We start from the raw sequence: 23,819 nt of genomic DNA on the forward strand, positions 1-23,819 counted from the left end.
TGCAGAAGTCCCGGGGGGGGAGGCGTGAAGTAAATGGCTTAGGGCCTTTCTGGTGACACTGTGTGTGCAGAACGCCAAGATGAAACGTATACTACTCTTGATTGTTATGAAATACACAACACAACACATGCCTGCCAATGCTGTAACAGTGAAGTGGTCGTGAGTGAAGCTATAGGGGCCATAGATTTGGAAATGGGGATTAACTACTGTGGTGTTATCAGTTAGGATCAGTATATGTTGGATGCTTCCATCAGCCTTCCCTATTGGCTAGTTGCAGTCCAGCAGCTCCTTTGCAGGATGATGGGTTGTAAGAATTTGCTGCTATAAGGCATGTGAAGCACTTTGAATGCTATAATGCTCTTTAGATTAGATTCGGCATTCTTCAGTCTCAAAAGACTGTGGTATTGTGCTCTGTATGGAGGACTTGGAACAGCATATCGTGTGGCTGAGGAGGCCAATTTGAGAGTTATCATCCCTTCCACACTGAACGCAAATACAGTCTGTCCCCCGTCCAGCTCCCTGATTTTGCTGCTTCCGGGACGGCCTCTTGGCCTCGGCCTGCTGGACAAGGCTCTCTTCCAATTGAGAGAGGCCATGATGTACCGCCTGCCTCCAGGCTGAACGCTCAGAGGTCAAGGTTTCCCATCTGTTGAGGTCTATTCCTAAGGCCTTCAGATCCTACTTAGGATGCTCCCCGAAAAGACATGAAATACCTACATAACCTGTGTATAAATATTGCCACTGACATGCATGGTTGAAATTTGCTTCCAAAAAGCTTGCTCCAATTCAGGGAGGCATAGAGATGTTAGTGGCTGCTAACTAGCTCTGTTTTAGGCCTCTGGCTGTGGAGCCAGAGGTTGGGAGTTCGAATCTCCACAGGCCTCCCTGACAGGAGCTGGACTCGAGGATCGATAGGATCCCTTCCAGCTCTCCCATTCCAAAGTGATGAAGATAATGATGGTGATTACCAGACACTGGAGATGAACAGGAGTTGGCATTTTCCACGGGGCCTTGCTTGTGAACTTCCCAGCAGCATTTCTTTCAGTGGTGGCCTGGAATATAATCAGGCAGTCCCTTTGTTTTTTCTCATGCCAGGAGTTTTTTAAAGGTCTCCTGCGGCGGTCCGGCCGCCACACAGGTGCGAAAGAATCACACAGGACACAAAAATCAGGACCAAATGGGTTCCAGAGCCTAACAGTCAGCCGTGGTGTATTGTGGCTTGAGGGGAGAAAAAGCTCCTGCCTGCACGCCTGTAGCCCTTCTTTATTCAACACAAAATGTCCTCCAATACAGGGGTTATACAGCCAATCACCATACAGTATACACAGCCAATCGCCATACAGTATACAAACTTACATAACATATCTTCTCACTGAGCATGCTCAGGGCAGTACAACATTACCATATATGGCATATAACATAAGTTCCCTAGCTTGCTGGTGTATGTAACTGCTTCACTTAAACATAATGGCGTACTCCCACATCTCCTCCGTTTTTATTTTAATTTAGTTAGAAGTCATTGCCAATTACATACTCCTATATATTCTGAGTCCAATGATTTATGACAAAGGTATGAAGAACTAGGAAACTGTTTTTATCTGGAGGAAGGGATTCAGTATTAAGCACATAGTGACAGATTTGATATAATTGCTACAAGGTTAAAGAGGAGGTAGGAGTAGCACGAGCAAAGCAATTACGAAATATATGAGTCAAGCTTGGAATACACTGTATGCAGCAACAAATCAACATAAGAACACAAACAACAATAAGAAAGTACATAAGTAATTGTCGGAGCCATCCAAAACCGAATGATGGTATGAGTCCCAAAAGGGAAAATCTGATACCGAATTGAATTAAGTAATGCGATGTTCCATGTCAGAAAGTGTTTGAGAAATATCAGAGAAATGATCAGGAACATAGATGTAACAAGCATCACCAATCAAGACACAAACACTACCTTTACTAGCTAAGATAAAATTGAGAGCTCGTCGGTTTTGTAAGGCTACAGTGCAAAATTCTTTTCAAGTTTAACATTAACAAGTTTCAAGGCACATATTGTGTCATTAAACATAACTTCTGTAAAGTTCAAAAGCTGTAAAAGATTATTATAGTTCCACTCCCCACCCCTAGCAGGAGAGAGTAAAAAGTATTAAGTGAGAACAGGTGTTTGATGACAGTAAATGTCCATGCAGATAGGGGTACACTAATACAAGATCCATCAGAAAAGGAATTACTAGGCAAATGAGCACATTGCAGTCTCTGTCATGAAATAATTGTCCCTCCATCAGGGTGAGTAACAGGAAACACTAATAACAACTACGAAACAGAGTACTATTATTTCGTCTCGGATCGCCATGGCCTAACGCAGCGAGCAGGAATCCAACGAGGTGTTCCGTCCACTTCTACTGCTGCGTATCCGCGTCCCCATGTAATGAGCTGGGCGGGACCATGCCACTGAGAGTCCGGTGGGATACGGTAGGAGACCAAAGGACGTGGAAGCTGCTCCTGTGTTCTAAAATGAACCTCAACAGGAGTCAGATTCCTATTATGAGGATAAAAAAGATGATTAAGAGCATACAATACTTTAGCAACACAAAAAGGTATATCGGCAACAGGAACATGTTTGCTATCCAACTGTTTAGAAAGCAAAGATTTGAAGGTTAAATGAGCACGTTCTACTATAGCTTGACCAGTAGAATTAAAGGGAATCCCATGAGTAAGCTTAATTCCCCAGTCTTTACAGAATGTTGAAAAGGCAGATGAGACATATGCAGGTCCATTATCAGTCTTGAGGGAAAGTGGTCGTCCCATAACGGCGAAACAACGGATGGTATGTTGTATCACGTGACGAATAGTTTCTCCCTTAAGCGGTGTAGCCCAAATAAAACCAGAGAAGGTGTCCACAGTCAAATGGACCTTAGAAAAGGGAGAAAGCAATGGAGCATGGGTAACATCCATCTGCCAAATTTCATTTGGTCCAGTTCCGCGTGGATTGACAGAATCAAAAGGAAGATTTAGAGGAGAGGTAACACAGGAAGAACAGGTAGAGACAATATCACGTGCTTGAGACATAGGAATGGCGAACTGTTTGTGAAGAGTCTTAGCTGATTGATGAAAAAATGAGTGGGAAAGAAGAGGGTCATCAAATAGCGAAAAGGCGACAGATACAGAGGAACGGAGAAGCGAGTCAGCCATTGCATTACCTTCAGCCAGAACACCAGGGAGTCCAGAGTGAGAACGTATATGAGTGACAAAGACAGAGGCAGTACGAGCATGGAGAAGAGCCTGCAGAGAGTCAAAGAGATTGTAAAGTTCTTGGTCCATAGTAGGAGATAAGTAAGAATGAGGAAGATGAAGCAAAAGACGATAAACATATTGAGTATCAACAACAAGATTAAACGGCTTTATACAGAAGATGTTAAAAGCAAGAATAACAGCAGTTAGCTCAGAACGTTGAGCAGAGGAGCAAGAAGTAGTGTAGCGAGACTGCCATTTGCCTTCTTCATCTTTCCATGTAACTACTCCACGGGACGGTGAGCCATCGGTGAAAACAGTAGTAGCATCTGGAATAGGACGATCTGCAAAAAAGGAACTAAGAGTATAAGAGACACAAGAGAGAAAGGTAAGCCGTCTATCCTTAGGAGGATTGGCTAGTACAGCACCATAGAAGCCTGCGAAAGCCACCTGAAAAGGAACAGAGGTTTGTAGGAGTCTTTCTACTTCACCCGGGGAGAAAGGTAAGTAAAGTGACACAGGGTCTGTCCCAGTAAGTTGAAGAACGCGGGAGCGAGCCTTGGCAAGTAAGTCTGAAGTCGCTTCAATCAAACTGTAGATCTTCTTCGGTGGAGTGTGTGGAAGATGAAGCCATTCTACTATATAGACTTGATTCTGACCGGGAGAGTAGATAATTCCTGTTGGTAAAGCCGTAGGAGATGAAGGCGGGAAAATAGCACAGGCAACCGGAGAGGTATCATAAGGAATCCTATCCACAGAACGGTCTCGTAGTGCCTGGGAGATCAAGCGAAAAACACACTGCATATCTGGAGTTACCGGGATGATGTCAGCCGGAGAAGAGTGTCCTGCTAAGGCAGCAAACAAAGGTGACAGATCTTGTGTTCGAAGTTTCAAATATGGTCGTACCCAGTTAATATTTCCTAATAAACTTTGCAGTTCTACAAGAGTGTAAGTAGTTTTAAACTTTAAATCAGGTAAAACGGGAAGTGAAGCTGACTCTGAAAGTTTGTGTCCCAGATAGGTGTAGGGAGGTGATGATTGTACCTTCTCAGGAGCTATGACAAGTCCATATTCAGTTAAGGTTTTCACTAGGAAGGTAGTATGATGATCAGTTATTTCTTTACCAGCAATAAGGATGTCATCCATATAATGGTAAACTCTTAGCTGCGGAAAAGCATTCCTAAATGGTTGCAATGCTGTGTGAACAAAATATTGACACAGACTTGGTGAATTTGCCATCCCTTGTGGAAGCGTCCGCCATTGATATCTGGCAGCAGGACGATCGTTGTTACAGGTGGGAAGGGAAAAGGCAAATTTCGCTTGGTCTTGAGGTGCAAGTGGTATGGAAAAAAAACAGTCTTTTAGGTCAATAATCCTCACTTGGTAATTAGCAGGTATTAGATTAGGGTTAGGCATCCCCCTTTGGAGAGAGCCCATGACAACCATGCGTTCATTGACCTTACGAAGATCTTGCAGCAGTCGCCATTTCCCCGATTTCTTTTTGATTACAAATACAGGAGTATTCCATGGGGAAGTGGATGGACATATGTGGCCAAGTTTTAATTGTTCAGAGATGAGGGCCTCGGCCGCCTGCAATTTTTCCTGAGGGAGTGGCCACTGATCAACCCATACAGGAGATTCATCAATCCACGTAATAGGAAGAGCATGACGTGGAGTGCAGGGGGAGGCCCTTAGGATAAATTTGAAGACGTGTGGATGGTAACGTTGAGACGGGAAAGAAGGTCTCTGCCAAACAAAGTAAAAGGAATGTCCATGACAAGTGGGGTGAGGGTTACATGTTGCTGGTCATGTTGAAATAAAAGTGGTTGAGCACTAATCTGTGCAGGCTGGAATCCCCCAACACCAAACACTGAAGCAGTGGAGCGAAGGGGAAATGACGAGGGCCAGTCCTTTAATGCCACAACAGTAACATCAGCACCCGAGTCAATCAGTCCAGTGATCTTATTGCCCCCTACAATAAGGTCCATGGTAGGCCTGTTATCCATGGTGAGGACAGCAAAAGCTGAAAAATCCTGTGGAGCAAATGGTGTATTTGTGGGGAGGGGGAGGAAAAAAAGACGGCCAATTTCTGCCTGCGCCGGAAGAGTGAAAGGGACCTTAAAAGGTCTAACACTAAGGAAAAATTTTTCTGAGCTATGGTCATCGGTGTGAAATACCAGCCCACCCAAGATTTCTAAAGTGGGGAACTTGTCTGTTGGAATAAACAGGCCCACCAGACCAGGCGGGACAGAGTCAAAAATACCAGCAAGAACTGGAAGAGCTACTCCTGGCACAGTGAAGTCAGTAGAATTGACAGTTTGTACTAGCACACCAATCTGTCTCTCATCTGGAGAGTGAAACCCCTGGGATTTTACGGGGCCTGGGGCTGGCCCCCTCTGAAGTTTCCCTGATTTTGTGAGGGGTTTGAAGAGGAGGCTGCTTGGTCATGATTTTGAGGTAACGGTCGAGATCGACATTGATTAGCCCAGTGGAACCCTTTGTTACAGATTGGGCATTTCTTGGATGGGCGCGCCGCAGTCTTGGGCGTGGAACGACATTGGCTAATGAAATGGCCAGGCTTGTTACACCCGAAACATTTTTTATCTGCTTGGGCAGATGGTGGATTTGCTGAAAAGGCAACCTGAAAGGCTTCTGTCTGTGCGGCGGCCATCATAGCTGCTGTATGAGAAATTGTCCCAATATTTTGGCACACCCTAAGCATGTCCTGAATGGTTGAGCCAGCATTGCTATACGTAGAAACGAGGGCCTTTCGGCAATCATCATTCGCATTTTCAAATGCAAGTTGCTTAAGTAGGATTGCCCGAGCCTCTTCGTTTTCCACTTGGCGTTCGGTGGCAGTCATGAGCCGACTAACAAAATCTGAATATGACTCAGTGGCTCCCTGTCGAATACGGGCAAAACCAAGGGATCCACCACCCTCGCGGGGGCTGGGAATCTTCGACCATGCCTTCTGAATAAGTTGTGGAATTTGCTGAATTGCCACATCTGTTAGAGTGAGTTGCTGAGTAACCGTTGCAAAATCACCAGTACCATTAAGCTGATCTTCAGTGATAAGCCGAACAGCGGCAATATTTGATTGTGTATTTCGGGCAGCCTGCCCTTCCGCTAAAAACTTGAATTCATCAAGGACAATGAGAGCCTGAGCAGGGGGTAGGGCAGACCTAACAAGCAATTTCCAGTCACCAGGTGTCAAGCTTAAGGCAGCTATGTTAGCAAGCAGTGCCTTAACAAAATAAGAGTGAGGACCATAGTCTCGAACAGCCTGCATAAAGTCTTTCACCAACTTTAATTGAAGCGGAGCGTAACGATCTGGCGTAGCAGGAATGCCCGCAACACCCGGGTTTTGATCATTCCCAGGCTGCCCTGGGATAGCTGGATTCCCCCGAATAATAGGAAATGCAGTGGCAGCGGCAACAGTAGAATGGTGAGAGTTTCCCGTCTCTACTAGAGCTGCAGCAATTGAACAAGCAATAGGAGAAGGTTGAAACAGCTTAGGAAGTGGCTTCTCATGAAATGGCTTGTCATGTTCATCCTCGGAGAACAAATTAAGGTCGTCCGAGTTGTTATTTGCCCATTTTTCCAATCTCTGATCCGGTGGTTTAGGATGGATCTTCTCCAATGGTGGTTCATAAATCGGAGGAGGAGCTGAGGGAGTTGGTGCTGGTGGTAAAAGCACCGGCAGAACTAAATCGCCACCAACTGCGCCAGTTTGCCATTGATTATTGAAGAGAATATTTTTAGGAGTGACATCCGCCAAGCAAGCTCGAATCTTGCACCAGGTAAAAAGAACCCGGAAAGGGAGCTGCGGATGATTCTGAAAAGTGGTTCCAACTTTTATCCATTTTTCCAAGTCCAAAGTGCCTTTTTCTGGTAACCAAGGGCAAAAACGCTTGAGAGCCTGAACTAATTCAATTATTTCTTCTTTAGTGGCTTTCTGACCCTTTGAGGAAAGAAGTTGTTGTAAGTCCTCAACATAGGTCTGCTGGGCTGATGACAAAGAGCAACCCATGGTCTGTGTGTTCTAATTTTCACAGTACTACTCACCGGGATCCGAAGATGAATGCGCGCGCTGAAACCCTCGCAGGGCGTGATGAGTAGTGGGAAAAGACGGCCTTCTACCTGAACAGCCGGTCCAAAATTTGCCTCACACAGTGGAGTAGGCCTCAAACTGTGAAGTAGGCCTCATGCAGTAGAGTAGGCCTCACACAGTGGAGTAGGCCTTGCCTCGCACGGGGCACCAGATGCGGCGGTCCGGCCGCCACACAGGTGCGAAAGAATCACACAGGACACAAAAATCAGGACCAAATGGGTTCCAGAGCCTAACAGTCAGCCGTGGTGTATTGTGGCTTGAGGGGAGAAAAAGCTCCTGCCTGCACGCCTGTAGCCCTTCTTTATTCAACACAAAATGTCCTCCAATACAGGGGTTATACAGCCAATCACCATACAGTATACACAGCCAATCGCCATACAGTATACAAACTTACATAACATATCTTCTCACTGAGCATGCTCAGGGCAGTACAACATTACCATATATGGCATATAACATAAGTTCCCTAGCTTGCTGGTGTATGTAACTGCTTCACTTAAACATAATGGCGTACTCCCACAGTCTCCTAGCTGCTAAACCGATGTGGATTTACCATATAGTGATTCCTTCCTATCCTGTGTTTCGTATTAAAAATCCCCATGAAATCTGGGAGAATCCGACAGGCTGAACTGCTTGGGCAGTGATACCAAGTTGGCTTATCTCAGCACAGGCTGTGGGAGGAATTGTTCTCTCCAGGGCTGCTTCTTCCTTCAAACAAACCCCTGCCCGTTAAAACCGTTGCTTTTGTCCATCTGAAGCCCTTTGTCTCTTAATTAGAAGGGAAGATGATAGCGGATGGTTTGCCGACGCTCTCCTTGCCGCTGGTGCCCCCGAGAAGCTGCGGCTCCATGAATTATCCATGTTCGGAATAAAGCGATCCGTCTGGCGAGATCAACCGCCTGCCCTCCCGCCCTCCCCAGGCTCATGGTTTATTTATAGTTTCGCTAATAACGTTTTCTGACATCTCCGGGAGACGGATTGTTTTAGTGTTCGCGAGCCTTGTTTCTGTGGTCTTGCTGTAATTTGCCGTGAAGGACTTTGATAACATCTTCGGTGACCTTTGAGGTTGGAGCAGACACAGAACAGGCCTGGCAAGGGGGTGCAGGGCCCCCCCTCCAATCAGACCATTCCTTGCACAAGCCTCATTTATGTGACAGGGTTAGTTAGTTAATTATGTGCTGCCAAGTCAGAGCCAACTTATAGTGACTCTAATACAGCTTTTAAGGTAAGTGAGATACTTAAGGAGTGGTTTTGCCAGTTCCACACCCACCCACGCACAACCATGGGTGTCTATGGCTAAATGGGGATTCGAACACCTGGCCTCTAGCATCCCAGAGCATCACTTCTTCCATGACACTCCATGGAGTACTTTGTACAATTATTAATGCAAGCAATATCACAGTACAGTAGGTCCCCCTTATCTGTCAGTTAAGTATCCACTGATGCACTTATCCATGGTTTGAAAATATTAAAAATATTTTCAAAAATCCCCAAAATATATACAGTATTTCGAACGGTGATGTTACCAGAACTGGCCATGAGAGGGAGCCAGAGACTATGCTATGTATTGTTGTTGTTCAGTTGTTAAGTCCTGTCGGACTCTTTGTGACCCCATGGACCAGAGCATGCCAGGCCCTTCTGTCTTCCACGGCCTCCCAGAGTTGGGTCAAATTCACGTTGGTCGCTTCGGTGACCCTGTCCAGCCATCTCATCCTCTGTCATCCCCTTCTCCTCTTGCCTTCACTCTTTCCCAACATCAGCGTCTTTTTCAGGGAGTCTTCTCTTCTCATGAGATGGCCAAAGTACTGGAGCCTCAGCTTCAGGATCTGTCCTTCCAGGGAGCACTCAGGGTAGATTTCCTTCAGAATGGATAGGTTTGTTCTCCTTGCAGTCCAGGGGACTCTCGAGAGTCTCCCCCAGCACCACAATTCAAAAGCATCCATTCTTTGTAGTTATGCTATGTGTAGCATTTGCTATTATAATAGCATTTGCTATAACCCACGTTTTTCAGCATCCATGGGGTGGGAATTGGTCCCCTGCAGATATGGGAATCCTATTGTACAGTATTTATAAAGCGGCAACCATGTTAACATAGGAAGCCATCAGGATTCTTCCTCTGGGGCAGCTGATGCACGGTGGCTCTGCTGTGAAGGAAATCTCTCTCGAGTAGACCCAGGGTTCTTGTTGACCTGCCTTTCCCAAGCTCTTGGGCTGGATTTAAGAGCGGTCCCAAAGATGGTGTTCCCGAGATACCCTTTAGTTCTTTATCACCCACTCATCTGAAAAATGGTGCAGCAAAACCAGAAGCTGGCTTGTAAAATGTAATTCATGGTCATTAACTTATTATGATGCTTAAAAAGTGGTTGTCCTTCCAGTGCCAGGAGAGGGATTAGTTATATTGCCTGTTGCTTTTCTGTTACTTTCCACTGCTTCCTTTGAAAGGTAAAACAGGCTTGGCAAGAGAAGGGCATAAAAACGTGAAAACTTTCCCATCAAAATGCCTTAAAAACGCTAATAAAAAGTAATATTCAAAAGTAGCTGTAGACATTATTTGGTGCATGGCTAGGGGTTCTTGCTCATTACTTTTAATTTGTGATTTCATTATGTCTTCATTACCTGCTGAAAGCAACTTTTTATATAGTAAGTGGCCACTTCCCGTTCGTTTACGCCCAAGCTCTGTGCAAAGCAATAGATGCTTATTATCTTAATTTCATATTTTTGAGTTCCTGGAAGTGCATCATTAGAAGGCAAAAACCTGGATTTTTGGTCTGAGACATCAGATTGCTTCTGGTCTGCCCACATAACACAACTGAGCATGATTGTGTGGTGGACCGAGTAGGTCTTCTCCTGCACACAGCTGTCCTCTGGTGGCGTTGGTCCGAGAAGTGAGGAGATGAAGCCCTCACGAGGGGTGAGGATTTTACGGCTCAGTCCAGTTTGGACGTTTGCAAAATCTAGGACAGGTGCAGAACCTGGAAAATGTTCTTTCCTTGGAGAGTAAGCCCCATCATCCTCCCGCAAGCCTGGATCTGGCTTCCTCTGGTACCTTCTCCTCTCCCTGCGAAACCCCAAAGGTAGAGTTGTGAGCGAAATGTTTTGTTCCTATGAAAGAGAGCCCGCGTTTGGGTGTTTGCCTGAGAGATGTGGAGGAAGTTCTATGTTACGCACGTTGGTTATATGCCTCTTGTTTTCATACCACGGGAGGAAGTAGAGCAGCCTTTCTAGCCCACATTAGGCAGGGTGTTTTTCAAGACACCAAAGAAAAAAATAATAAAAAATAAACACTTCTTGTGCTAGCGTGATAAGGCCTGCGGCTTGTTCTGGCTCTGATGGCAAGCCAAATTCTCTCTAAATTCAAAATACAGATGATGGCCACTGTACTAAGCAGAGTATGGGTTGTAGCAAATATGTGTCACCAAGTTTCAGGTAGGGTAAAATAGGTGATTTTAAAGGGATACATACTTTAAAAAAAAAAGATCCATACCAATCTTTTACATTTTTAGAATTTTAAAAGAAATGTTAATGTTCCATAAAAATAACCTAGGTTAAATTACATCTCATAATATAGGTATGTATTTCCATAATCTCATTTTAAAAAAAGAATCTGAAATCTGTTGAACGTACCTAGGTCCTAAAATAACTAAATATCTTTAAGCCCAATGGTTTTTGGAGAGTTTGAAGCACATGGTTCGGTTTCCAGCATTTGCTTAAACCTTTCCCGTGGAAACCAGTGCAGCTTAAAAAGGCTGACCTGTTTTTCAGATCAGATTCGTTGAAATTTGATTTTTCTATGCAAAAGAACAAGCTGGATAAAAAAAAATGGCTTCAGGGATCAAGTCTTGCCTGTGATGTTTATATGCCTGTTGTCATCCAATGGCATTTTATATCCAGAGGGTGAATATGGGTTGTTTTGCTTAGTAAGTGCCAACTGTTCTTCCTGAGAGATTTTGGGCAGTTGGTCTTCAAGTATGGGATTCAGATACACAGAAAGATAATGACAAATGTCCTAAATTTCACAGTTGTTTTTCTAAATGGATAGATTTTCTAGTTTTCTCCTCTGCAAAACATGGAAAAGTTAATATTATTATTATTACATTAGGATCCCCGTATCCATGGGATCAGTATCCACCGTTTTACATATCCTCAGTCTGAAAATATTAAAAATATTTTTTTGAAAAGAACTAGAAATACGTATTTTTACCATATATTTACCAGAACTGGCCCCTAGAGGGAGCCAGTTATGATACTGTTCTTTTTCTTTTACCATCCTATTATAGTGTTTAATGTTATCCATGGTTTTCAGCATCCACGAGGGGCCTTGGAACCAATCCCCTGTGGATATAGGGATCGTACTTGATGATGACGATGAAGTAACTGCTTCCAGATAGCACAGCCAACATGTCAAGCTGTTTGATGGTTTCTGGGAGTTGCCCTTCCAAAAAAGTAATATTTCCATTCCCTACTCTGGGCATTATAATCATCAAAGAGTCTTCTGGCATCTTTAATACTAACACATTTATTTGGCATGAATTTCTGTGGCCTCAGCCAGCTTCTTCTGATGAATGGAATGCAAGTCACAGGTTTACATGCACCCTGGTTCTACTTACAGAGGTGGAACACAACAAAACAAGACACAGAAAGTGACAGTAGCATTAGCAACACTGGTTATAAACTTTCACTGGCTAAGCTGGTTAACAGAAGCATCCTGGAGATAAATGAGCTCAGCTACCTAAGTCAATTAACCTCTAAGGTGTTAAAGCATCCATTTCTGCTTTAAAAGAGTGTCTGCTTTAATTGAAGCTGGGAGTGACCTGTTTTTTTCCTGTTTAATAAATCATTTTTGTTATGCAGGATGGAGAGATAATACCTTGCATGGATAAGATGATTAATCTAACTTAAAAAGCCCCTTGCCTGTGTTCAGCCCAAGGGAGGTAGATGTGTTCTGGTTGAATTAATGTGTTCTTCTTGTTCAGCAGTTTTTCCTTTGGAAACTGCCTCTGATGCTCTCCGGTGCAAGGAGAGCTACCTTGAGGTGAGAGATAGGTTGTCCAGGGAATCTGAAGTCTTCTCTCGGTGATATCTGAATATTACTATTTTTCTCAGTCTCTCTGAGATGGCTGTTCTGACATTAACTCATGCTCGCTGAGATCCTGCAACCTGAGATGTCCTCCAGTTCCTTTGGATTGCAACTCCAATTATACCCAGTGCTTGGGATGTGGGAATTTCTGCCCAAACTGTTTGGAGGAGGGCAGGTTGAAAGGGCTTTGCCAGCTGTTTGGAATTCTCTGCAGAGGAATTTCCCACAATGGATGCCTGGCTATTTTGCCAATTGTTTAAGAAGCTCCTCTACCTCCCTTGGGGAAACCCACCTTCCCTTCCATCAGTCGTACATCTCATTCCTTAAATGAGCCAAAAGCTGGGATGCAGATGGATTCTCCTTTCCTCTCCCCTCCCCATCCCACTAACTGATCCCGAGAATTGTGATTCTTGGAAACGGGACATGGCTCGGAGTTTGCAAAAGTGAAGTTCTCTCGGTGCTTAGCAAAGGCTGGAGAAGAAGGTGTTGAAATCTCTTGGGTTTCTGCACAAGAGGCTGTGACAGCTAGTAAAACGTGTGTTCGTATTTTTAAACCTGTTGGCGCCAGTCTGTATACAGGTCTAAATAATGAAGTATAAAGGGGTTTAATTGCAGATAAAAAATGTGGAGCAAGGGGGCAAGACTCTGAGAGAGCTTAAACACATTTGACAGCTATTTGGGATTCTCCCCCCCCCCTTAAATACCTTTCTGACTCATTGCACCGGCTCCTTGACCCGCACCCCACACACCACCGCACTCTTGGCTGTTTTCCCATCTTTATATTTACCTTTTAGCAATTATTCTGCGGATCAGGACTGGAAGCCAACATTGGCTCATGGGGAGAGAAGAGGTTGTATATCTTATGAAGGGCGGCATCCACACCTCAGGCCCCCCTCTGCTTTTCTCCTGCCAAAAAGCCCCCCAAAAATTAACCTTTGGCCCTCTCACTGCTCCTTTCAGGGAGCTTAATCTCATCTGGGGTAAGAAAGCTTTGGCCCTCTAGATATTTGCAGGACAACACCCACAACTCTTTTCTTTTGACCACATTAGATTAGGTTGATGGGAGTTGCAGGTGAAAAGATTTAAAGGGCCACAACTTCCCTGCCTGGGTCTAATTCCACCTAGTTCTTTTCGTTGCTGTTGTTGTTTGTTATCATTCACTTGTAAGAATGGTTAGGAGACTCTGCTGTCTGTGGTCCGGAAAAATAACTTTTCCATGCTCTTTTCTCATTTCTCTCCCTGCGCCACAAGTAGATCAAAGTGCTTGAAAGGTAGTCCTACAGAGAAGGAGCAGGATCTGTTTTCGATCATCCCAGAGTGTGGGATGAGATGGGCTCAAGCTACCAGAAGCCAGGCTGAATATCAAGAAAAAAAGATTCCTAACTGTTAGAGCAGTATGACAATGGAACCCAGTGCGGTGAGTGTTGCAATGCTGGAGGCCTTCAAGAGAAAACCGGACCACCCTCTGTCCAATCTGCTTTGATTTGTTGTCCTGTCTTGAGCAGGGGGTTGGACTTGATGGCCTTAGAGGCCCCTTCGAACTCCATGATTCTGTGACCCAGGAAGTTGTGTTCGATTCCTTGAAACCTTGACTGACCGCTCTCCAGTGTTGGAGGATGAACTCTTGGGCCAACAAGGTGACCCTTAATGAGATGCGGGTTCTTGACGTTGTAGAATTGCCTTTCTGGGCCGCAGAAGTGCTGTTACAAAAGCTGGTCCTCTGCTGCTTACTGTATCGTATTCCTAACTGTGTTTGCGTTGGGCGTCTGTTGTGTGTTTGGCTAGGAAGAGGTCACTCAGCTTCAAGGTCGTCTTTAATTGTCCTGATTCCCAAGCCAAGGGACTTTGTTTCCATGCTTACCGTCTGAAGATAACAGCAGGGACCGGCTCCCGCAATTCTTTTCATGAAGAAGGGGGGCTTTTTCAAGGACCTTCCGGTCTTGCAAGTGCAAAATCAAGCCGGCTGCCCAAAGTACGGTTTTGCCTTTGTTTGTTTTGAAGTGGGGAGCACAATGCCTCGCTTGACCAGCGAGGGCTGTAATTGTGGAACTCTCCCTTGTCAAACAGCCTGGCCTTTTTTTCTCTCTCTCTGCAGGCCTGGCTTTTTTTAAAAAAAAAACTTATAAAGAGATGGGAGTCTGGGAAACTGGGTTAATGATCAACTCAAAAATGCACAGTTAGATCTGTCTTGCACCCCCCCCACCCCCTGCCGGGAATGCTTAATTAATATGTGCAGAGCATGTGGTTCACATCTACAAACGGTCCCTGTTGTTGTTTCAAATTAACCTGTAACGTGTTCACAAGCACGTCTATAAATAGCGGCCGCTGACTTGCATATGGTTAACGTAGCAGCAACGCTGTGCAGCAGCTTTTGCACATGGCGAAAGCACAGGGACGGGGGGGGAAGTAAGTCTCACCATCATCATCATTTTAGAATGGCAGAGCTGGAAGGGACTCTTATGGGATCGTAGGGTCCAGCCCCTGTCCAGGAAGCCCAGTGGGGGAATTGAACTCCCAACCCACTGGCTCTGCATACAGAGACCCAAAGCACTGAGCGCTCCAGTAGTTCTTGCAACCATAGTTATATTGGAAGTTTTTGAACCTTTTCCTCTTCAAGCTAGGAAGATTAATGTCGACATCGTCAAGGTGGGTTTATGGGTTCAGGAGACCAGGAGCAGACATTTCAGTCCTGTAATAGGTTCCCGTCTGTGGCTTCCCATCTGTCATTTTATATCCAGGCAAACTTCCTTTTTCTACACTCTGGACTTGTGGAGCTACATCCGAAGGGTAAATTTTAACTTGGTAGTTGGATTTTCTTAATGCGGGGGCGATGGCTCTTCCCATTTGAGCAACAGTTTCTCTGGGAATATTCAGAAACGTGCCTTTCAGTGCTTCTGCAAAGACTTTTGACATGCCTTCCTCTCTTCTATCTATCTGGAAGAAGACGCCACTTGTATTAAATTTCAAAAAATGGGTAGGGAAGAAAAGTATGCAGAATGTGACCCGCAAGGGAGAAGTTGCCATAAATTACCACTTGTCACAATAATTTATTGGCTACAGTATGTGGCTAGAACTCAGGACACCTAGATTCAGATCCATCATCATCATCATCATCCGTCAAGTCAGTCATGACTTATGGTAACCCATAAGTGGCTCAGTAGTTAAACTGGAGTATTGCAGTCAAAACTCTGTTTATGAGTTGGGTTCAATCCCAAGCAGCTGCCTTGAGGTTCACTCAGCTTCCATCCTTCCGAGGTCAGTATAATGAGTATCCAGCTTTCTCTGTGTGTGTCTGTATGTGTGTGTGGCAATGTGTTGCCTGCATAATTAAATTGTAAACCGCCCAGAGAGTGCTTTAAGCGTGATGGGGCGGCTGATAAGCAGCACGCTTTGCTTTTTTGTAGTTTCTCAACCCGGGCTACCTACCTTGCAAGATTGTTGTATGCCATTTGTGGCTCACTATGGAAGGAGCTGTGGTGGGGAAAAAAAACCCAGAGTAGGTTTTTTAGTGCTGAGAGCTTCCCAATTGCCTTAGCGAGTGAGATAACAGCAGCGGGAATGCAGGAGCAGCGACCACTTCGAAAATCAGACCATTCTGGATTACAGTTCCCATCCTAATAACTCGGTGATCCATAGGATCCCTTCCACCTCTGCAGTTCTAAGATGATGATGATTAAATGGTTCTTCCTTGTCCCCCACTCCCACACCCCAGATGCCTCCTTGGGGTGGATGGAGAAATTCCTTGGTGGCCTTATGCCATGTGAATTTCCAGCCGCCCAGGTTTGCGTGACGTCTCAAAGAGGTTCTTGGCCTGAGTTTCAGCAAGCGGTTCCTTCCGGGCTGGCTGCCTCTTCCGAGTTGCTGAGCGGATCCATCCAAAGGAACATTTCACTCCTCCTGACGGGTGGGATCGGAAACGTGTGCAGCCTCCGATAAAAGAGAGCCTGTTTTAAAAAGCCTCGTTTCTGGAATATGGCCCCTTGGACAGGATTTTTCTTTCATGGAGTCTTTTGTAAATAAATTGGGTTTGTTTGGATTTTTTTAAAAATTTTTTGCACATCAGAGATATGTACCCTGCAGACCTATCGTTTCAATCCTGGAGTTTTTTTCCTCTCTCTGTAGGTTTATTTTCTCTGTACAAAAAGCGGGCAGAGTTCAGCAAGGTCAGCCATTCAGCTGCCTTGGACATTCCCCAGATGTTTCTCCCAAGGGAGAGAAGGACCCTCTTGATTTCCTCCCAGACTCTTAACAGTGTGTAGCAATGTTCTTTCTAAAAGAAAGCAAAAATAGCAGCTGGAAACACATATGCAGAGAGCCTGATTTGAATGTCTCCTCCCTCCCATGTTCCGTCTTAAAACAGGTATTAAATGCAGACTTCAGAATTACACCGGGATCAAATTTTAGGGGCAGATGATTGCATAATCTAGCCCCTTTCTTGCCAATGGAGCAGGTCTGTCGTTGAAGCAAGGGAGTCTTCTGCCTCCTCTTTGCTTTGTACTATCAATATCACTGCCGTATCTTTATTGGCATAATAAAATAAAATAGAATAAAAAGGTAAATGGGAAACCTATAAACAAATGACATCCAGCCAGTCAAAGGATTCAGTAGAAGATCCATAAGCAAATGGAAGGCGAATTATCAAATAAAGGTCCAGTTGACGGGATTGGGGGTGAGGGTGATGTGGCTGTGACACCTGTCAGTCCTTTGACTGCCGGGGTTGATTCGGCTGATCTGGCTGGCTGGGGTGTGTGTGTCCCCTTCCTCCCTCGACCCTCCATGTGTGTCCCTCCTGAAGCTGCCTCCTCAATGGAAGAGGATGACCCTCCCAGATAGAAGGAGCCAACCGGCCTTTGGTCAAGGGTCTACGGTAGCTGCGCTGGAACCTTTTGCTTTGTTTACAACCAGGCTGATGAAAGGTACTGTTGTAGAAGTCAAAAGCTTGCACACTGGTTTTGTGAGAGGGTGTGATAAAGGTGTTGCCGTAATAAATCGAATTTCTCCTGTTTCCCAGTGTATCATTGCCCTCTGCTGGTTAGATTTTTGTCTTTGGTTTTAGTCTATCCCCTGCTCAGTTCAGGAATCCAAATCCAAGCAGATCTGACAGATGGTTCTCCCCGTCTCTTCCCTCTGAGGTCATGGGTTCCATCGTCGTACTGCTCTAACAGTTAAGATGTTTTTCCTGATATTCAGCCTCAGTCTGGCTTCCTGTCACTTGAGCCCATGGTTGCCTGTCCTGCACTCTGGGATGATCGCGAAGAGATCCTGCCCCTTCTCTGGATGATTATCTTTCAAGTCTTTGAAAAGTACTATCATATCTCCCCTCAGTCTTCTTTTCTCAAGGCTAAATGATGCCCACTTTTCCCCGTCTCTCCTCTTAGGTCTTGGTTTCCAGTCCCCTGATCATCATCCTTGTTGACCTCTTCTGAACTTGCTCCAGTTTGTTGGCATCTTTTTAAAAATGTGGTGTCCAGAACTGGATACTGTACTCTGAGGAGGCCTAGCCAGTGCTGAATAGAGGGGGGGGGGCTATAACCCATAACCCAGCCAGGACACTAGCCAGTTTAGCACAGTGGCAGTCCGTGATCTACTGTTTCTGTACACTTCCCTGCTTCTTCTGAACCTCATGGGGTTCCATGTGCCAGATTCGGTGCACAATTATCACCCCCTTTGCCTCTTGAACCTCTGGCTCAATTTCACCAGAGAGCGGATGGTCTGCCTTTCCAGATTTAATTAGGGCAGGACAGAGAAGGCTTCTTTCTTGAGACCATGTGTGGATGCACAGCAGCTTTGCAAAGCAGTTCTTTTTAGGTTTCTCTATCTTGATTTGGGTTTTGCAGACACGCGAAGGATATTTCGGTGTTGGGACCCATTCCCCCCCCCCCCCGCGCAGCTCCCCAGATGTTTGCTTTCCTTGTGTGGAGGAGTAATTTTCAGATGCCGAATTCCCTCATTTCCATAGCAACCCCCTGGAACGGAGCAAGGATTAGGACTTTGAGAAGAAATAACCAGCCCAAGTCCTGGGGGGCTTTAAAATGTGCTCCTGGAAACCCGTGAAGGAGATAAGTAGATTTCCCCATGGAGACGAGAGAGAATTTCTGAAAGGTGTTTAAATCCTGCATATCCTCACAGTAGGACTGGGGGATGGTGGTGGAGGAAATGTAGTTAAATGTTGAGATATTATCACCCGACATTGCAAATCTTCCTTGCAGAGGCTGGGAAGAAACATTTTCTAGTTCATATTTGCAATGGTAAGGCATCCAGGTACCTAAAATATTTCTTGCCTGTCTGACAGCTGATTTTATTTTATTTTATTGCCTGTGGCTGTACCCCAGAGAAGAGCTTGGGAAAAGCTGTTTCTCAATTTCTAGGCTCTGCTGCACAGCCTTCTATACTTTTCTTTAGGTATGATGCTCTATTTATTATGCTATATTCATATCCTCCTTTTCTGTGGCGAGCCCAAGGGAAGTGGATATACATTTCAGGACAGAGTAGAAGTTTGAACTCTTCTTCCCATGTTGTCGTCCAGAGCTTTTAACAATGCCAGTGAAGTTGCGACCAGGTTAGAACCGGCCAGAGAGAGCTTTGTGCTGTGCCTTCTCTTTGTGGGCATCCCACTCATTGATAGGATCCACCCATATCTACCGTGAATCGGTTCCAGATGCTGAAAAAAAGTGGATTATAGCGAATGCTATATTAATGGCAAACCCTGTACTTAGCATGGTCTCTGGCTCCCACTAGTGGACAGTTCTGATAATGTCCTCTTTAGAAATATATATTTCTAGGATTTTTTTTCTCTTCCAACTGTAGATAAGTAAATCCCATGGATACGAGGGTACTCCTGTAACCCGCTGGACTTGAAACCCATTGAAAGTGTATGATGGGGGATTCTCTCTCTTTGGGGGATCAGGCAGAGGAAGTGGGGAAGGAGCTCAAGGCTGAAAATGGGCAACCTAAGGAGATCCCAACGTGCTGGCAGCAGATTGGCAAGAAAGAGTGTGATACCAGAAGGGTAGGGCTTCAGAAGCTCCCGTTGGGCTCCTGGCCATGGCAGCCTGACTGTGCCCTGGTGGTTTCCCAAACCAGGTCAAACCCTGTCTGGCTTCCAGAGCCAGACAAGGTTGGTGTGTGTTCCCAGTGCTCGGGTTGGTAATTCCTTTGGAAGGCTCTCGTGGTCGCAACCCCCCCCCCCCCCCGAGAAGCCCCTGAAGAAACACGAAAGCAGGTTGGAAGTTCTGTGACTTCCCTCGTCCTGTTTTTGCTGGCAAGCAGCTGACTCGGTCAAAGGCCCGATGCTTCGGTCCCTCATTCTGAGCCCTCCGTTCTCGTTGGTGGACCCTTTCCCTCACATCTGGCAACCTGGCAGCTTAAAGCTTCTCTCTTGATCTCGAAGTGGAGCTGGGTAGACACACAGAATACGACAACCTGTTTTATGCACAGCCTAGCCAGGCATCCTGGACTTCTTTAACCATAGTGTTTGGTCCACTTGCGCCGGGATGCTGATGGACCCAGGCTTTATTTGGGCATCTGTTGTGTTCTGGATAACAGCGGTGGCCTTCGAACGGTTTGGAATGATTTCCAGCCTCCTATCAGCACCGCCAGTCCTCTGGGAGTTTGGGTTTCCCTGCCTTTAAGAATTACTCTAACAAAAATTGCTCCACTCAGACAGGGTCTCTGGTGGGTGGGTCCCTCTCCCGCCTGCCTCAAGCGCCTTCCTCCCTTTGAGCAACTGCATAGTCGTGAAAGCATCGCCGAGGTCCTTTCCCCCCTTGCTATGTTTTGCTTCTGCTGTTTCTCTTCCGTAGATGAATCGCAGGGGAAACGGTTTGGAGTGGAAACACAATTAGTTCCACCAAACGGAGGGGTCTCGGATATGGAGATTGTGGGCCAGGAGATGGTGGACATGCTGTTTTTTGCCTTGGCCCTTCTTCTTCCCTTTCTGTGCCAAGCTTTGGTCGTGACGGCTGCTGGCATTGACCCAGACGGCTTTTCTCTTCTCTCTCCCTGTTCCAGGATACAGATGACGGGGCCCCAGAAATCAAGCAGTCCAGAAGCGAGGATGAAGAGGAAGACAAGGCGAAACACAAGTAGGTCCCTTGAGCCTTCTCTCTCAGCCCTTTTGGTCCAGCCTGTTCGCTCTCGGGAGCTCCCGGCCTGTGGCCGTTGGGAGAGGAGGCGCAGGGGTGTGGCACAGATGCCCCTTCCTGTTCGGAAAGGAAAAGGTGGCTTGTTTGTGACAAGGAAACCTGCCTTTCCAATTAACCGTGTATGTGGTAACTGAGCCCCAGGGTTGTCATGTTACACACTCCCAGGGGTGTGTAAATAATGGATGCCTTTGGGGTTGCGTTCCCCGCTTCTGCTGATTAAGGAGAGCTGGCGGAGCATCCTATTCCGAGTCAACCTGCCCCAACAAGCGGCAGATGGGCCGTGTGTGTGTGTGTGTCTTCTGCCCTCTTCACAGTGCAAGACAGAATCACCGCAATTCCTTGCAAGGGAGGAAACTCACAGCCCTTGGGTTGCCTAAGGAGTCCCCCCGCAAAGGGAGAAAGCTTGAGACATGCTTGACTGTTTGAAATATCCCAGGATCCACCGATTTGGGATTTGACGTGTTCTCCTAATCTTGCACGAACAGTTCTACATTAGTTCTTCTCATTCTTGCAGGGGTGTTTTTTTTTGGGGGGGGGCACGTTAACAGTGTGTTTCTCATATCCATGCCCTGAACAGTGTGTCTGAATATTCACCTCTCAAAAGCCAACTTGTCATCCTTCCCCTTTGTTGCCTGGGTTTGATGAGCCCCCAGCCCCTCCGAAAAAGGGAGGTTTTCTAGGTTCTGATGGTGAAGTAGGAAGCTTGATCCCTTCCCTCCCTCCTCTCTCCCCCCTCCCCCCAATATTGCACACTGCCTAGCTGAAGAACTCTCCTGGGGGACCTCTCGTCAGTAGCAGCCACAGCTGCTAATTACCTGGGACACATCTGTCTGAAAGAGCCGGGTGTCGAGTGGTTAATAAAAGGGGTCGAGGTCTGTTCATTTAAACAGGCTTAAGAAATGTAATTACCCCCAAGTCCTGGGAGGATGTGAGAAGCCGGGTGAAGGCAGCCTAGGCAGCTGCTCTCCCATTAACCTTTAGTTTTGCATCTCAGCGTTGGTGCCGTAGAATCGGACCGAGGCAGTGCTGGCTCGGTTTGGGGGCACTTCCCAGCCCAAAACACTGTCAATTGACTAGGAAAGCAAGATGCGTGTATCCCGCTATAGAATCCCTGCCTCGTTTCTGCTGGTGCAAAACTCTTACTGGGCTGCCGTTCTGGTGCTCAGCAAGACTCTTCTTCTGACCAAGCCTGGACAGGGAGATTTGGAAGCTTTCTCCCAGAAGAGGATGGCAGATAGGACAGAAACAAATCAAATCAGTGTGCCTCGGTTTTCTTCTTTCCTTCCTTGGTTGGCAGGGAACAGTGAAGAGAGAGGTGTTCCGATAATCCCCAGATGATCTGCTCCAGTGGGCCTGCCAGTTAGACAGGCAAACCACACCGTTCCCGAGAGCAGGCATGGGTGCGAAGGGCTTAATAGATGGGCATGGATGCTGGCTGCAGCTCTCCTGGATGTAGCCTCGTTTTTTGCATCTTCCTAAGCATTAGAATCGTAGAATAATGGAATCCATGGGATTGGAAGGGATTTAAAAGGCCGCCGAGTCTGACCCCCCCCCCCCCCGCTCAAGGCAGAAATCCAAATCAAAGCACATCTGAGAGATGGTTGTCCAGTTTTCCTTTGAAGGCCTCCAGCGTTGGAGCGCTCCCCGCCTCTCCGTTAGGTCACCGGCTCTATTATTGTACCATTCTAATAGTTAAGAAGTTTTTCATGATATTCAGCCTAAATCTGGCTTCCTAAGCTTGTTATTGCATGTCCTACACTCTGGGATGATCAAGAACAGATCCTGCTCCTCCTCTGTAGGATGCTCTTTCATCTTTGAAAAGTGCTATCATCTCTCAAGGCTAAACATTCTGAGTTCTTTCAGCGTTTCCTCTGAGGGCTTGGTTTCCAGTCCCCTGATCATCCTGGTTGCCTTCCTCTGAACTTGCTCCAGTCTGTCAGCATCCTTCTTAAAGTGTAGTGTCTAGAACTGGACACAGTCCTCAAGGCAAGGCCTGACCAGTGCTGGAGAGAGGGGAACGAGTACATCATGTGATTTGGAGACTGCTGTTAATGCATCCTAAAATCGCCTTTGCCGTTTATGCAGCTGCATCACACTGTTGGTTCTTTTGATCTACAACAATTAGTCCAGCCTTCTTTTCCAGATGTAATATAAAATGCCCACTGTTGCTGGCAACCGCTGTGTTCTCTGCTACTTCTGTTTTAATTTCAGGCATAGCCAGTCTGTCCTTCCTGAAGTAGCGCCCATGCAGAGATAGACCCTGGATAGCGCCTTGCCTTCTCCTGGCCTCAGGGGATCTTAGTTCTGCCCTGAATCAGGCAAAGGAGCTGCGCTGAATTAGACCCCTGCAAGCCAGGAAACCAGGAATGAGTGGCAATGTGTATGAACTGAAAATGCTCTGCTTTTGCTTCTTGTGCTTTCCAGGGAGCTCCGCCTGCGGAATTATGCTCCGGAAGATGAAGAGCTCAAAGGGCGGGTGGTGCCGGCAGCCAAGCCTGCCTCCGGTGAGTTCCCATCCGGGCTTGAGAAAGAAAGCAGCAGTCTTCTGAAGTGGGCCATAATTCAGTCTGGGCAAGATGGCCGGCAGGTTACTTCGGGGAGACTCGGCTTGCTAGAATCCCTCCCGTCAGCCTCCGAAGTAACTGTTGGAGGAAGGCTGCCCTGATTCCTGTGATGGTGCCTGGTCGCAGGTCCTCCGCCTTTGGCTGTCCGGGAGCCAAGGCCCCCGGAAGCCAAAGCCCGAAGGACCTGTTGGAGCCCAGGCTGAGAACGGCTCTTGTTGGCTTCAGCCGGCTTCCGTGGGGCACCCTGGAGATCCACCTTGCCTTGCCTTGTTTTGTGTTATGTCCTGAGTGGTGGAAGCCAGAAGCCGGCTCCAGGGATGGCACGTGTTTGCTCCTGGACCACAAACAGTGGGCCCAATGCTGCAGAGGCCACAGGGCAGCCGGGCAAAGCCCAAAGGCTCCCCATCTCTGTCTGTCCCCCGAAATTCCCAGGCAGCATCTCCGACCTTTGGTGGTGCTGGCCTCTCCTGCTCCTCCCTCGGTTCCCCTTCTGGACTCACCTTTCCTAATGCTCCGCTCTCTCCTCTCTAGTGGAAGACAAGGTGAAAGACCAGCTGGAGGCCGCCAAGCCCGAACCCATCATTGACGAAGTGGTACGTCTGGCCCTTCCCGCTCTCCCCCCCCCCCCGGAAGGGTCGGCCATGCTTTGCTGCTGCCTCCGGCATAGGATCTTCATGCTTTTTTGTGTT

General features: G+C 46.6%; 1 protein-coding gene across 3 annotated transcripts in view; it reads left to right on the top strand.

The window, feature by feature from the left end:
* The window catches only part of CCDC12 (coiled-coil domain containing 12), a 33,026-nt gene that overhangs the window by 1,736 nt on the left and 7,471 nt on the right, over positions 1–23,819 (top strand). For all 3 annotated transcript variants that reach the window (XR_012088162.2, XR_012088160.2, XM_073002788.2), the window contains exons 2-4: positions 20,433–20,506; positions 22,991–23,070; positions 23,662–23,723. Coding sequence is in view for 1 of the 3 variants with exons in the window: in XM_073002788.2 (XP_072858889.2) it covers positions 20,433–20,506; positions 22,991–23,070; positions 23,662–23,723 (216 nt within the window). In the remaining 2 variants the exon portion in view is untranslated. The remainder of the gene's footprint in view (positions 1–20,432; positions 20,507–22,990; positions 23,071–23,661; positions 23,724–23,819) is intronic.

Source organism: Pogona vitticeps, chromosome 6, assembly GCF_051106095.1.
Source record: "Pogona vitticeps strain Pit_001003342236 chromosome 6, PviZW2.1, whole genome shotgun sequence".
Classification (NCBI taxonomy): Eukaryota; Metazoa; Chordata; class Lepidosauria; order Squamata; family Agamidae; genus Pogona; species Pogona vitticeps.